This window comes from Glycine soja, chromosome 1 (genome assembly GCF_004193775.1).
Source record: "Glycine soja cultivar W05 chromosome 1, ASM419377v2, whole genome shotgun sequence".
NCBI classification, from domain to species: Eukaryota; Viridiplantae; Streptophyta; class Magnoliopsida; order Fabales; family Fabaceae; genus Glycine; species Glycine soja.
The window spans coordinates 5,888,983-5,900,871 of record NC_041002.1 but is presented as its reverse complement, the minus strand read 5'-3'; the positions used below and the strand labels follow the sequence as shown (position 1 = coordinate 5,900,871).

The window sequence follows — 11,889 nt, the reverse complement described above, 5'->3', positions numbered from 1 at the left end:
AGGGCTTTCAAGTGCATTTTCATTGGTTACAAGGCTGGTACAAAAGGTTATCTTCTCTTTAATCTTCATTCTCATTCCTTTCTTGTTTCAAGAAATGTGATTTTCTATGAGAAATTTTTCCTTTTGTTGTTGACAACACTGATCATGGAACTTTGAATGGTGTTTCTACTGTTGTTTACTTTTGATTCCCTTGTTGATGTTGATATTTCTACTCAAACTCAAGATTTTCATCAACATTTATCTGATCAGAATCATGTAATAGATCCTTTGTCCATTTCTTCTACTGAATTTGTTTCTCACAATGATACACTTCCAATCACTGTAGATCCTATAAGGTTTTTTACTAGACTCAAGAAACCTCCTAGTTATTTGTCTAACTACCACTGTGGAAATATTTCTTCTCATTCTGCTTCTACTCATTCTAGAACTCCTTATCCTTTGCAATTTGTTCTTTCTTATTCTAAATGTTCTGTTAATCATACTTCTTTTTGCATGTCTATATCTGCTCATCCTGAGCCTCATTCCTTCAAAGAAGCCAACAAACTTGATTGTTGGAAAGAAGCTATGATGGCAGAACTGCAAGCTCTTCAGGCTAATAACACTTGGTCTTTGGTTAAAATTATTTCAGGCAAACCTATTGTGGTTTGTAGATGGGTTTACAAAGTTAAGTACAAAGCAGATTGTACCTTGGAAAGATATAAAGCTAGGTTGGCAGCTCAGGGTTTAACTCAAATAGAAGGGGTTGATTTCTTTGAAACTTTTTCCCCAGTTGCAAAATTGACCATTGTACGATTTCTCTTATCTGTTGCTGTTGCAAATAATTGGTTTCTTCAGCAGCTTGATGTGGATAATGTCTTTTTACATGGAGACATTTATGAGGAGGTTTACATGAAGCCTCCCCCTAGTATGCCCATTTCTGATCCTAGTCTTGTATGTAAGTTGCAGAAATCATTGTATGGCCTTAAACAAGCTAGTAGGCAATGGAATCAGAAATTGACTTCTGCCCTTTTTCAACTTGACTATGTTCAAAGCACTTCAGATTATTCTTTGTTTGTCAAGCAAACTCCTTCTTCCTTTACAACATTATTAGTTTATGTTGATGATGTTGTCCTTACTAAAAATAGTCTAGTTGAAATCAATGTAGTCAAACAATAGCTTCATAATCAGTTTCACATCAAAGATTTGGGTGATTTAAAGTTTTTCTTGGGCTTTGAGGTTGCACAATCTAAGACTGGCTTGATTTTGAATCAGAGAAATTATTTCTTAGAAATACTTTCTGAATTTGGTCTTACTGGTTGCAAATCAGCCAATTCTTCTGCCAATGCTTCTATTAGATTGAACTCTGATGAGGGGGATCTTTTAGAGGAGGTCACTTCTTTTAGGAGGCTTATTGGAAGACTTTTTTACTTAACCAATATCCAACCAGACATTGCTTTTGTTGTGCAACAAGTCAGTTAGTTCGTTTCCAAGCCTAGAACTCCTCACTTACAGGTTGCCTTAAGAATTCTGAGATATTTGAAGGGTGCTCCAGGCTTATGTCTTTTCTATCCAGTTGATAATGAGCTAAAGATCCAAGCTTTCTCTAATTCTGATTGGGCTACATGTCCAGTTAGTCGCAAGTTGGCTATTGTGTTTTTCTTGGTAATTCCTTGATCTCTTGGAAGGCCAAGAAGCAATCAACAGTTTCTAGGAGCTTTACTGAAGTTGAGTATAAAGCTCTATTACAATGGATAAAGTATCTTTGTGATGATCTTCATCTCTCCATTTTTGTTCCTCTTTGCACTTTCTCTGATAATGAATCTACAATTCAGCTTGCAAAGAATCCCTCTTTTCATGAAAGAACAAAGCACATTGAGGTGGATTGTCATTTGATTCGAATCAAGATTCATGAAGGTCTCATTCTCTTGTCTCATGTTCCTTCTAGATGTCAACTTGCTGATATATTTACTAAGGCCTTGTATCCTACTCCTTTCAAGAATGTGCAAGTTGGGCCTTGTTGATATACATTGTCCACCTTGGGAGGGGGTATTAGGATTAGATGATTTCTCTATCATTTGTATTTTGTTTTTTAGTTTTTTAGTTAATAACTAATTCTGTTAGTTAGTTATTGACTTACCTTCTTAGTTAGTTAGTTATCTTCCTAACTATAGTTTTGCTTATATATATAGTAACTCTTGTAATCTTTTTTTGTGGTTGATTAATGCATAAGAAGAATTTTACAGAAACTATTTTTTTCTCCAAATTCAATTCATGTTCTTTCAATTTCTTAAAAATTCCATTTATACACCTTCATTCCGTGGGAAAAGAAAAAGAAATTTACATTATTTTTTTTGTCTTTTTCTTGTAAAAAATGGTATAAGAAATGTAAGCTTGGGAACATGCCTTTTAGAAGGAGGTTATTATCCCTTGACATTTATGTGTATGCCTACTATATACTTGACACTCGTGAGTCTACATATTCAGTACTTTTCCTTTTAAATTATACTTTACAATGAAATGTTACTTTCTGATTAATTAGTAGCCAGAGTACATACAGAAATTGATCTTTCATGAATTGGAATATTTCAAAATCTTTCAAACAATTTGTGGTCTATGTTTTCCATACAAATAAATGCATAAACATATGGAGTAAATGCAGTCTCTTAACTAATGTTGCAACACAGATTTTTAGTATAGGACCACTGTATCCTTTATCTTGCAGAATTTTGTAAGGCAATTTTACAATATCGAAGCAACTCATCTCTGGTTTTGCATCACATAATCCCCGCCTCCAATATGTGGAATTAACCAAGTTAGATTTTCTAATTTTGGTTGGTCTTTCTACAATAAAGAGAGGGAAAAAGGTTCACTGACACCCAAGAGATATAAAGTTAAGAAGAGATGAGAGATAGATGAATGATGAAATTGGTAATGTGATGTCACAAGAACAAAAAGATAAAGAGAAATAAGGCGTGTGGACTGCGGAGTGAGTGTTTACTCTATTTGAGATGTCCATGAATCAACACTACGTCCTAAGGGATTCAAATCATTTGTCTCTAAATTGTGTTCCTGTCTTTGTTCACCAATGAAAAATTGATATCTCATTTAAAATATTCACTTGTATTTTTCAATTTTCATACATACCCCTTAAATATAATTATTTTAAATGAAATGTCAATTTTTTTTATTGTTGGAACAAGGACGATAACAAAATTTGAAGACATATGATTTGAATCTCTTCGAATATAAGAAAAGAAGAGAAAAATATTATAAACAATATTGTGAGAATAACGTTATTCTTTATACATTTATTTAACATGAGATAGTTAAGATCTTAAGGATACGCTACTGTATAATTGACCATACTACACAATCACAATTCTCTTTCTATACATAGGAATTTCCCTCACTGGATTACAGGTTCTAACACCTTATTTGACTGAATTGAACAGACGGTACCTAAGTTGGGAGAAAGGCACTGCATCAACAAAAAAAGAGTAAACATGGGAACTGTGGGAGTAAAAAGAGAATAGAAAAACAATCAGAAACAGCTAGCTAGCTAAAGAGAGTACTTTTTTTTAGGCAAATGTGACAGGCATTGATCAAAGAACTAAAAGTAAATATTTTTATTAAGAGATAAAAAATTATGTTATTTGTGATTTTTTTTATATTTTCCTATGATTTATATGATAAATAGTTTCTCTTTTTAGTTTCTGTCCTTAAGAAACTATTTATCTAAGACTTTTTTTTTATTCATGTAAAAATTGGAAGAAAAATATGTTCCTTCTGCTGTCAATCCATCTACCATATTAACATACAGGTACCGAAGATTGTTCAATCTCTTTCCATTGGGTTTCACAGGTAGGAAACCGACTAAGTTATCCACTTTGTCCTTATATACGAGAGAATATAATATAAGGGCCTCTAGGGATTTGAAAAGGTTTAACTGCTTGTCTCCCCAAATGGCCCAACAACATTTATCGTTTGTAACTAATCCACGTCTTCAACTTGAAACAAAACAGAATTGAAAACACCCTCCATCGATGGCAACATGCATGTTTTGTTGAAAATATTTATGATATGTTTGATTTTGGAAACAAAGAAAATGTAAGAATGAAAACAGAGTAAAAGTGTTATAAAAAAAAAAAGAGTAAAAGTAATATAGTTTGTTAGGTCATTTGGTAGAAGAAATATTTCTTCAGTTGTTGAGTTGTACAAAAAGTAAAAAGAAAGAAAGAAAATATAACCTAATATAATAAAAATATTTTTTTCATTTGACTAAAAAGACACCTTTTTGGAAACAATGTAAAATTACACTAAGACCGTTTGATCAACAAGTTATTCATACAAGTAACTTGATTTTTTTTAAGTAAGATCTTATATTTAAACTTTGTTGATCGAAAAATTATAATTAAAAGAAAATTTTTTATTAAAAGTAATCAATCAAATTCTCCTATAAAAAAAATTAATCATCGATTAAGTCAATGAATACTTAATACTAATAACATAATAAGGAAGAAAGAAAAAATTAGGATTGCCTAACAAGCACTTTCCTTTCTCCGTCTCCTTATGCCAAACGAAAGGGTGATGATTTTTTTTTTTTTTACAAAACTAAGATACAGTACCTCATGTATTGTTCACCCAACAGAATTGAAGTTTTACCTTTTTAAATCTACCAAAAAAAAAACAGTTTTACCTTTCAAATCTGCACAATCTTTAATACAAACACTACTAGAAAAATTGGATTTTAAGTCGGTTCTTATGGCCATGTCACGACGGTTTTCAACCGTCGTTAATGCCAACGTCGTAAAATGTATAAGCTATTTTACGACGGTTATGGGAACCGTCTTAGTATGTGCTAAATATTACAACGTTTCTTCCATAACCGTCTTAAAGTCTACAGATAAATTTGCGATATGAAGACGGTTACCATGACCGTCTTAATAGGTGCCAATTTAAGACGGTTTTTATGACCGTCTTAGATAGCATGTCAAGACTGCATACTAAGACGTTTTATGGGAAACGTCTTTGTATGTTATGCAAATTTACGACGGTTATGGGAAGCGTCTTTGTAGGTCTATATTATGTTGTCATTTTATGACGTTTTCGGAAACCGTCTTTGTATGTCTAAGTTTTTTTTTTATTTTCTTCGTTTTATTGATGCATTTTTTTTACATTGATCTCTGGTACCTATAAATTAAATCAGACCATGCAAATTAAATAATAACATCAAATGAAATCTGAACAATAGCATCAAATGACATGCATCCTACATATGTAAGTCCATGCAAATTGAATATCCTTTTTTGAATTAATGATCCTCTAATGTATCCAACATACAAAGTTGTAGCCATAATTGTTCTAATTCTTTGATGAAACCACAGGAAAAATGCAACTGTACATAATACAAATCAAATTTAGCAACTGCTTTTCCTAAAAGATAAAAAGTAAGTTGCCAAAAACACCTCAATAGGCATAACAGAAATCCCACTGATAGGCATCACAAAGCCAGACAACTTAAGCCTTTACCTGGTATTCTTTATCATGCTCCTCTAGACTCTTTGTGAGCTCATCAACTTTCTTTTTCAGATCTGCTGCCCCCTCTTCAGCCTTTTTAACAGCAGAGGACTTCTCTTTTCCAGAATGCTTCAATTCTTCAATATTTTTAACAAGCTAAAAACACAAAGGTTCAAAACCCAAATATCAGCTTCACAAACTAGAAATATTTCAAAATATTAGAAGCATAAGGATTTGGTACATAATCTTAAAATTGAGCAAACAACAAATCTAGAACATCATTGACATACATTTGCTTTGTTGGCTTCTTCACTCCTCAAAGTGTCTTCTTTATTATTTAGTACAGACGTTTCCCTCACAAGATTCTGGGAAAGTGCATCTACCTTCTCTGACAGAGATTTCATTCCTCCATAATATTGATCTTCTATACTATAACTCTCATTCTTCCATATTAGTATGAACTAAAATGTAGTTCATACTATTATTTAAAGTTTTTTTATAATAATTTTCTAGAAGCACTTAGAATTAAAATTTACTAAAATCAAATAAAATTTATATTTCCTTCAAAAGGCCATAAAAAAAATTACTGTATATGTTACCAATAGTACAAAAAAATAATAGTTAAAAAAGAAGCACATTTTGAAGCATACGCAGAAATCATAGGCAAAAGATGGCAAACAAATAAGTAGTTTAGTGCTTTTTTATTTCTCATCCTTGTAAATTGTTTTTTTATTAATTAGGCATAACATTTTTTTTTACTGTCCAAAGTAATATATGAAACTCATACTTATCTGTAAATCAAATCTCTTGCTGCTGCCCGTATCTGTGACTTGACTGACTTCTATGCAGATCAGGACATCCTCCCAATCCTGAATAGAGTATAAAATCTTTGCTATACCAAAATATTTGTCTTGTAATAAAAAAACGTATACATTCAAACTTTTTTACTATTACATTCGAAGAAATTTTACTATTACATTCAAAAGTTGCAACTGCAAGGAAGAATGCTTAACAGCTTAAGTATCAAAAAAATTTTAAAGAGGTTTTGACTAAGGTATAACGATTGGAGATGCATCACCACTTAAGCAAAGCAAATTTAATTAAAAGCAACTTCTAATATATTGTTGGATATAAAAAAGAAAAGACTTCACCTTTGGATAGTACATGAGTACGGTTCGAGGTAGGTTGTCCCATCCCCATATGCAGTAATCGATGAAAGATTTTGACAGTGTCATCCAAGCCGAACCTAACAAGAGAAAATTTTTAGATAATCATTGATGATAATATTCACTTTTCATAGGCACACATAACCCAAACTTCAAGATATTTTCATTCTATGAACTGTATTATTTACTAATTACAATTTATTTTTAATAAATAAAAATCAGTTAAGCAATCACAATCCACATTTTGAAAACAAGTGCAGTTATTTCCAAATAAGAAGACCAATTAAACACATCTCGATAACAAAAGTCAAGCAGCACACAGTCCACTTGTCAAGTTCAAGAAAGAAGGCTGAGTCATGATGCATAACAGAATTACCATACAAGATCAGTTAAAATACAATCCACACATCAAGTTCATTATGGGAAGACGAGACACAACACATAGCAACATTATCACACAAAAGCAGTTCAAAGATAATCAACAAAAGAATCTCAAAGCACCACAATTGGATCTATGATGCAATGGACAACCAAAATGGATCAGTTGGATTAGGCTGCCGCTAGAGGATTTCAATCAACGTGGCTAAGAAAAGTGGAAAGGAGAGAAATTTATTCCAGAAGCTCAAACCAAGAATTCTAATTAAGAAATGCTAAACTCACAATTCAGAGCAATTGTTATCACACTAGCTTGAACAAATTTCAACACCATAAGAGTTTATCACAGACCAGTGGAAGTAATCATATCCCATACAAAATTGCTAAAGATTATACTATTTGGTACTTTTTTGTTTTGTCTCCTAAGTCCTACCAGCAATATGTTACCAAAAGAAGTAAGAAAATGTGCATAGTTTGAAGTATACTCACAACAGGAAGCAGATAGGATATTATTGATCCCAAGAAGTCTTGAGCCGTGTGGTAGCACAATTAATTTGTCTAAGGAAAAAATAAATAGAAATATGACCTGAATCTCCGGGAGCAAGCCACTGGTGTTGGTACCTTGATATTTGATGCATGCCGACATAAAGGAGTGATAGGACATGATTTAGGACATCTATAGACGCCACTGGTGTTGGTACCTTGATTAAGTAAAATCATATGATCAAAACTCTTAACAAATCACAAACCAAAAACACTTCTCATTCCAGGCAAGGATAAATAATTAATAAACACCAAAATTATATATATATATATATATATATATATATATATATATATATATATTAGACAAAGGCAAGGTTTTTTGTTAGTAAATTTTTTGTATTCTTTATATAAATTTTTTCTTAATTTAAATTTTTAATCATATGGTGTACATTTAAATTTTTAATTTAAATTTAAATTAAAAATCCCATGTCTGTGTTGTTAATTTAATTTTTTCTATTTATTAATTTCTCAACCAATATCTTAACAAAGCCTAAGCCTTAATTTGTTATATACTTTTCAAACGTACAAAACAAAAAAAAATCACTAATAATAAGTGTGCCAAATTAAAAATAACATGCATGGTGATATAAAAACTAGCACCTGTTTGTGTGATTTTGGAAAAAACTGTTGCATAACATTTTTTTTTCTAATATTAATAATCCCTGTCTAAGAAATATATATATATATATATATATATATATATATATATATATATATATATGTATATATATGTATATATATGTAGTATACAGGAAATGACGTGCAACAATCATTAGTTAGAATTAAACTTAAAGAATGATGCAAAATAACTCCCATTTATTTAGTGATCCAATATAAAAATCTTCCCATTATTATCGAGAAAAAAACTTCCCATTAATAATTAATAATATATAAAAATTAAACTAAAAATACAATCTAGTTAAGAAGAATTTCTCAGTAAAGGGAAAAATTCAAAAAGCTAGAGTATATCTAGAGATATTCCTACACATGGCAAACAACTAGAGTATATCTAGAGTCCTAAAGGGAAATTCAAAAACTACAGCAAGTGATTTCACGTTTTGTTGCAATATTTTATTTAGTGATTTCACGTTTTATTGTAATATTTTTTTATAAATTATATATATATATATATATATATATATATATATATATCAATTGAAAGAAGACTTTGTTTAGATAGAAATTGACAAAAACCAGCATTGTACAATCACTTAAGGCTAAGAGTGTCACTTGGAAAAAAACATACTAACATACTGCAGCAAAGTTTCTACAATCAGAAATTATAATGAAAGCTTTGTATGTGTATATATATATGAGCACAAGGATAATAAATAGATTGCAAAATGAGGATGAGAAAGCATATATGGCAGAACTTTGAGAGATCCAAGCAAGTATAATATGAACAAAGACCAAATAAAATAATAAATATAAAGAGTTGCAGTATATGCTTGGCAACATTGTGTCATTATGACAATTGGCAATTAAATTAATTGATTATGTAAGACAAAAAAATAAGAAAAAGCAATTGATTCTTGGCTTTACTAATGTGCCATGTGCAGGGGTATTCATATGTAAAGGCAGATCTTGATTCTTCATGTAAGAAAGCCAAACCTCTAGCAATACTAAGGCAGATCTTGTGTCTTTTTGGCCAATCCAATTTTAATCGAAATTCTCCACTACCTTCGTAAAGTAAACAAAAATTAGCTAGATAACAATATCATTTAGTCATATATATGTTAAGATTGAAAACTAAGTCATATCAAAAGCAATCAAATTAATTGATTATGTAAGACAATTATTTACCAAATAAAGCTTGTGCAAGGCTATTGTTTTCCATATATTCGTATACTAACAACAATTGATCTCCTTCAACGCAACAACCATAGAGTTTAATAAGACAAGGGTGCTCCAACGCTGAAATCAAGCCTATCTCATTTATAAACTCACGATTTCCTTGCTTTGACCTAGATGAAAGCATCTTGACAGCTATTATCGTGCCATTTGATAAAATGCCCTGCATTTGCAAAATGTTATATAATTTTTATGAATTTCTAAATTATTTAATGATTCATCTACACAATTACCATAGATCATTCACAATAATTATAAGGTGTTATATGTAATATCTTGTAGGATACCTTATAAACAGGACCAAAGCCTCCTTCTCCAATCTTGTTGGAAATATCAAAGTTGTTAGTAAATAAACTCGTTTGCATATTTAAATCCTTTAACTCTGACAATAGAATAAAACCGAATGAGATGTCTTATGTATCTTGAGAAAATCTTTTGTCATTGATAGTCTTGAAAAAATATACATTATTTTAGTTACCAAAAAATATACTAAGTTGGAATAAAAAAATTATCCATATTTTTATAGTTGGTTACTTTATTCTAGATAATCATCACCTTTTGCTAATGAATTTCTTTTCCTAATATAAATTCTCCGACTACAACCCCTGCAGACGTGCTGCCACCTGTAGAGTCTGTTTCAGCATTGCACAAGAGCAATTAGTGTCATTTGATACTTCAAATGTAAAATTAGAAGAATAAACTCAAAGAGACAAATCAACTAACCACGAGTGACAGATATAGCTGATATAAGAGGACCATATATTGATTTATATGGGATAGCATTTGTCCCTTTCCCAGCCCAATAAAAGCGAATCTCTAAAGAGTTATTATTCACATAAGCAGGAAATGGTATTTTAATTTCCTTTCCAACTCCTCCTGCTTCATATGCAATATTGAAATCCTTCCATACCAGTTTTCTCTGCAATATTTCAAATCCAAACCCAAATGGCTTTTCACTTTTATAAATGGTAAAGAAAAGAAGACAAGCAAATATATTTCAAATCCAGTTTTCTCATTAATCAGCACGCACAAGCATAAGAAATCCAGATAATTAAGTTAATAAAAAAATGGTAAAGAAAAGAAGACAAGCAAATATATATATCTCAGCAAGAATAGTCTGGAAAGCATATATATTATTATATTGGTATGCTTACAAATACCACGAGAACCATACTTATGACTAGGCATAGGCAGAGGATAAGTAATTGCTATTGTTGTTGTGCACTGATGCATGTAATGCCATTGGTTACAATAATATGGCACCATTTGAAGAGGGTGTTTTCGAGAGGGACGAGGTTTCTGTTCTGCATGAAGACGTAGTAAGGGTAGAGGTTGAGCATTAAGGGGGAATTTGTTTGAGAGAGGAAATGGAGAAGAGGGAGAATGAAGGTTTCTAGGGTTTGGTTGAAGAAGCCTTGGGAGGGAGGGAAGGGGTTGAGGATGACGGAGGCGGAGTGAGGGGTGGAAACGAAGACGTCGTTATGGAGATTGGAATAGACGAGGGCGGCGTGGAGGGAGCAGAGGGCGAGGAGGAGGAGGGGGGCGACGGAGGGGAGGGTGGAGAGGACCTCGTCGCCGAGGGAGACGGCGGCGATGCGGGTGGAGGGGTGGTAGGCGGCGACGTTTCTGCGGATCCAAGAGGTGGCGGTGGTGTTGGAGGAGGCGATGGCGAGGAGCTGGTTGTTGGGGACGCTGATGGTGACGTGGATGTGGGTACCCGACAGGGCGCGGAGGATGTCGGGGTTGGGGTCGTAGAGGCCGATGTGGGTGATCTTCTGGTGCATGAGGAAGTTGACCAGGTGCGACATCGAAGCCATTGACCGCCATTGGCATGCTGTGGAGTTCTCTCGAAGCCAAGAGACTTTTGGTTTTTCCCTAAAACGAGAAACGCAATAGACGGAGCTTAGAAGCAAGGACGAAACAGTGTAGACCCGAAAAATAAAAATTTTATTTTATTATTTAATTTGAAATCAAAGACGGTCATGAGTAAAAAACGCCCTCGTAACTGTAAATACATTTATATCAACGACGTTTTTTATATAACCGTTTTTAAAAAATTTCATTTAATTTCAATAATGCCACTGCTTATTTTTCTACCTCGGTTTTTAAAAACCGCCTTAAATTTAATGACGTTGAAAGGTGTTTTTTTAGTAGTGAAACCTTTATTACATAGATTACAAATCTAAAACTTTAATTCTAATTGAAGAGCAATACAAGCAGTACATAAAGTATTGTATCTAAGTTTATCCTTTTCTACTTTTCCATTCTTGCTCAATTTGTCCTTTTTGTTTTGAGTAGAAACACATGAACGGTTAGGCATGTATGTTTAAATTTTTTTTATTTATTTTTATACATGATTATATCGTTATTACTTTATTTTATTTGTAAATATTGTATAAGAAGTAATAAAAATGATTTTTTATAAATATTTAAAAATAAAAAACAATATTTTGGA

General features: G+C 32.1%; 2 protein-coding genes across 5 annotated transcripts; both read right to left on the bottom strand.

Annotated features, from left to right (window-relative positions):
• Positions 1 to 5,257: 5,257 nt before the first annotated feature.
• LOC114411381 (structural maintenance of chromosomes protein 2-1-like) lies at positions 5,258 to 7,760 on the bottom strand. Of its 4 annotated transcripts, none has more exons than XR_003666431.1 (3): positions 6,648 to 7,760; positions 5,787 to 6,365; positions 5,258 to 5,652 (listed from the first exon to the last, which is right to left on the bottom strand). XR_003666431.1 is itself a non-coding variant. In XM_028375082.1 (3 exons), the coding sequence occupies exons 1-3, from the start codon at positions 7,699 to 7,701 to the stop codon at positions 5,497 to 5,499; spliced, it is 294 nt and encodes a 97-aa protein (XP_028230883.1). In that variant the 5' UTR covers positions 7,702 to 7,755; the 3' UTR covers positions 5,258 to 5,496. The 4 variants fall into 4 exon arrangements, 1 of the variants encoding a protein (XP_028230883.1); XR_003666430.1 differs by having other exon boundaries at positions 5,787 to 6,742; positions 7,659 to 7,757; XM_028375082.1 differs by lacking the exon at positions 5,787 to 6,365 and having other exon boundaries at positions 6,648 to 6,742; positions 7,659 to 7,755.
• Positions 7,761 to 10,152: 2,392 nt separating this feature from the next.
• LOC114406785 (glucan endo-1,3-beta-glucosidase 1-like) lies at positions 10,153 to 11,251 on the bottom strand. Its single transcript, XM_028369604.1, has 2 exons — positions 10,685 to 11,251; positions 10,153 to 10,353 (listed from the first exon to the last, which is right to left on the bottom strand). The coding sequence occupies exons 1-2, from the start codon at positions 11,249 to 11,251 to the stop codon at positions 10,153 to 10,155; spliced, it is 768 nt and encodes a 255-aa protein (XP_028225405.1).
• Between the last annotated feature and the right edge of the window lie 638 nt (positions 11,252 to 11,889).

Coding starts and splice junctions, on each gene's coding strand:
- LOC114411381 (XM_028375082.1), bottom strand. CDS start 7,701: ATGTCCTATCACTCCTTTATGTCGGCATGCATCAAATATCAAG. Junction 6,743..7,658: donor GGCATGCATCAAATATCAAG/GTACCAACACCA, acceptor TTCTCTTGTTAG/GTTCGGCTTGGATGACACTG. Junction 5,653..6,647: donor TACTCATGTACTATCCAAAG/GTGAAGTCTTTT, acceptor TTGTGTTTTTAG/CTTGTTAAAAATATTGAAGA.
- LOC114406785 (XM_028369604.1), bottom strand. CDS start 11,251: ATGGCTTCGATGTCGCACCTGGTCAACTTCCTCATGCACCAGAAGATC. Junction 10,354..10,684: donor TCAAATGGTGCCATATTATT/GTAACCAATGGC, acceptor GAAATATTGCAG/AGAAAACTGGTATGGAAGGA.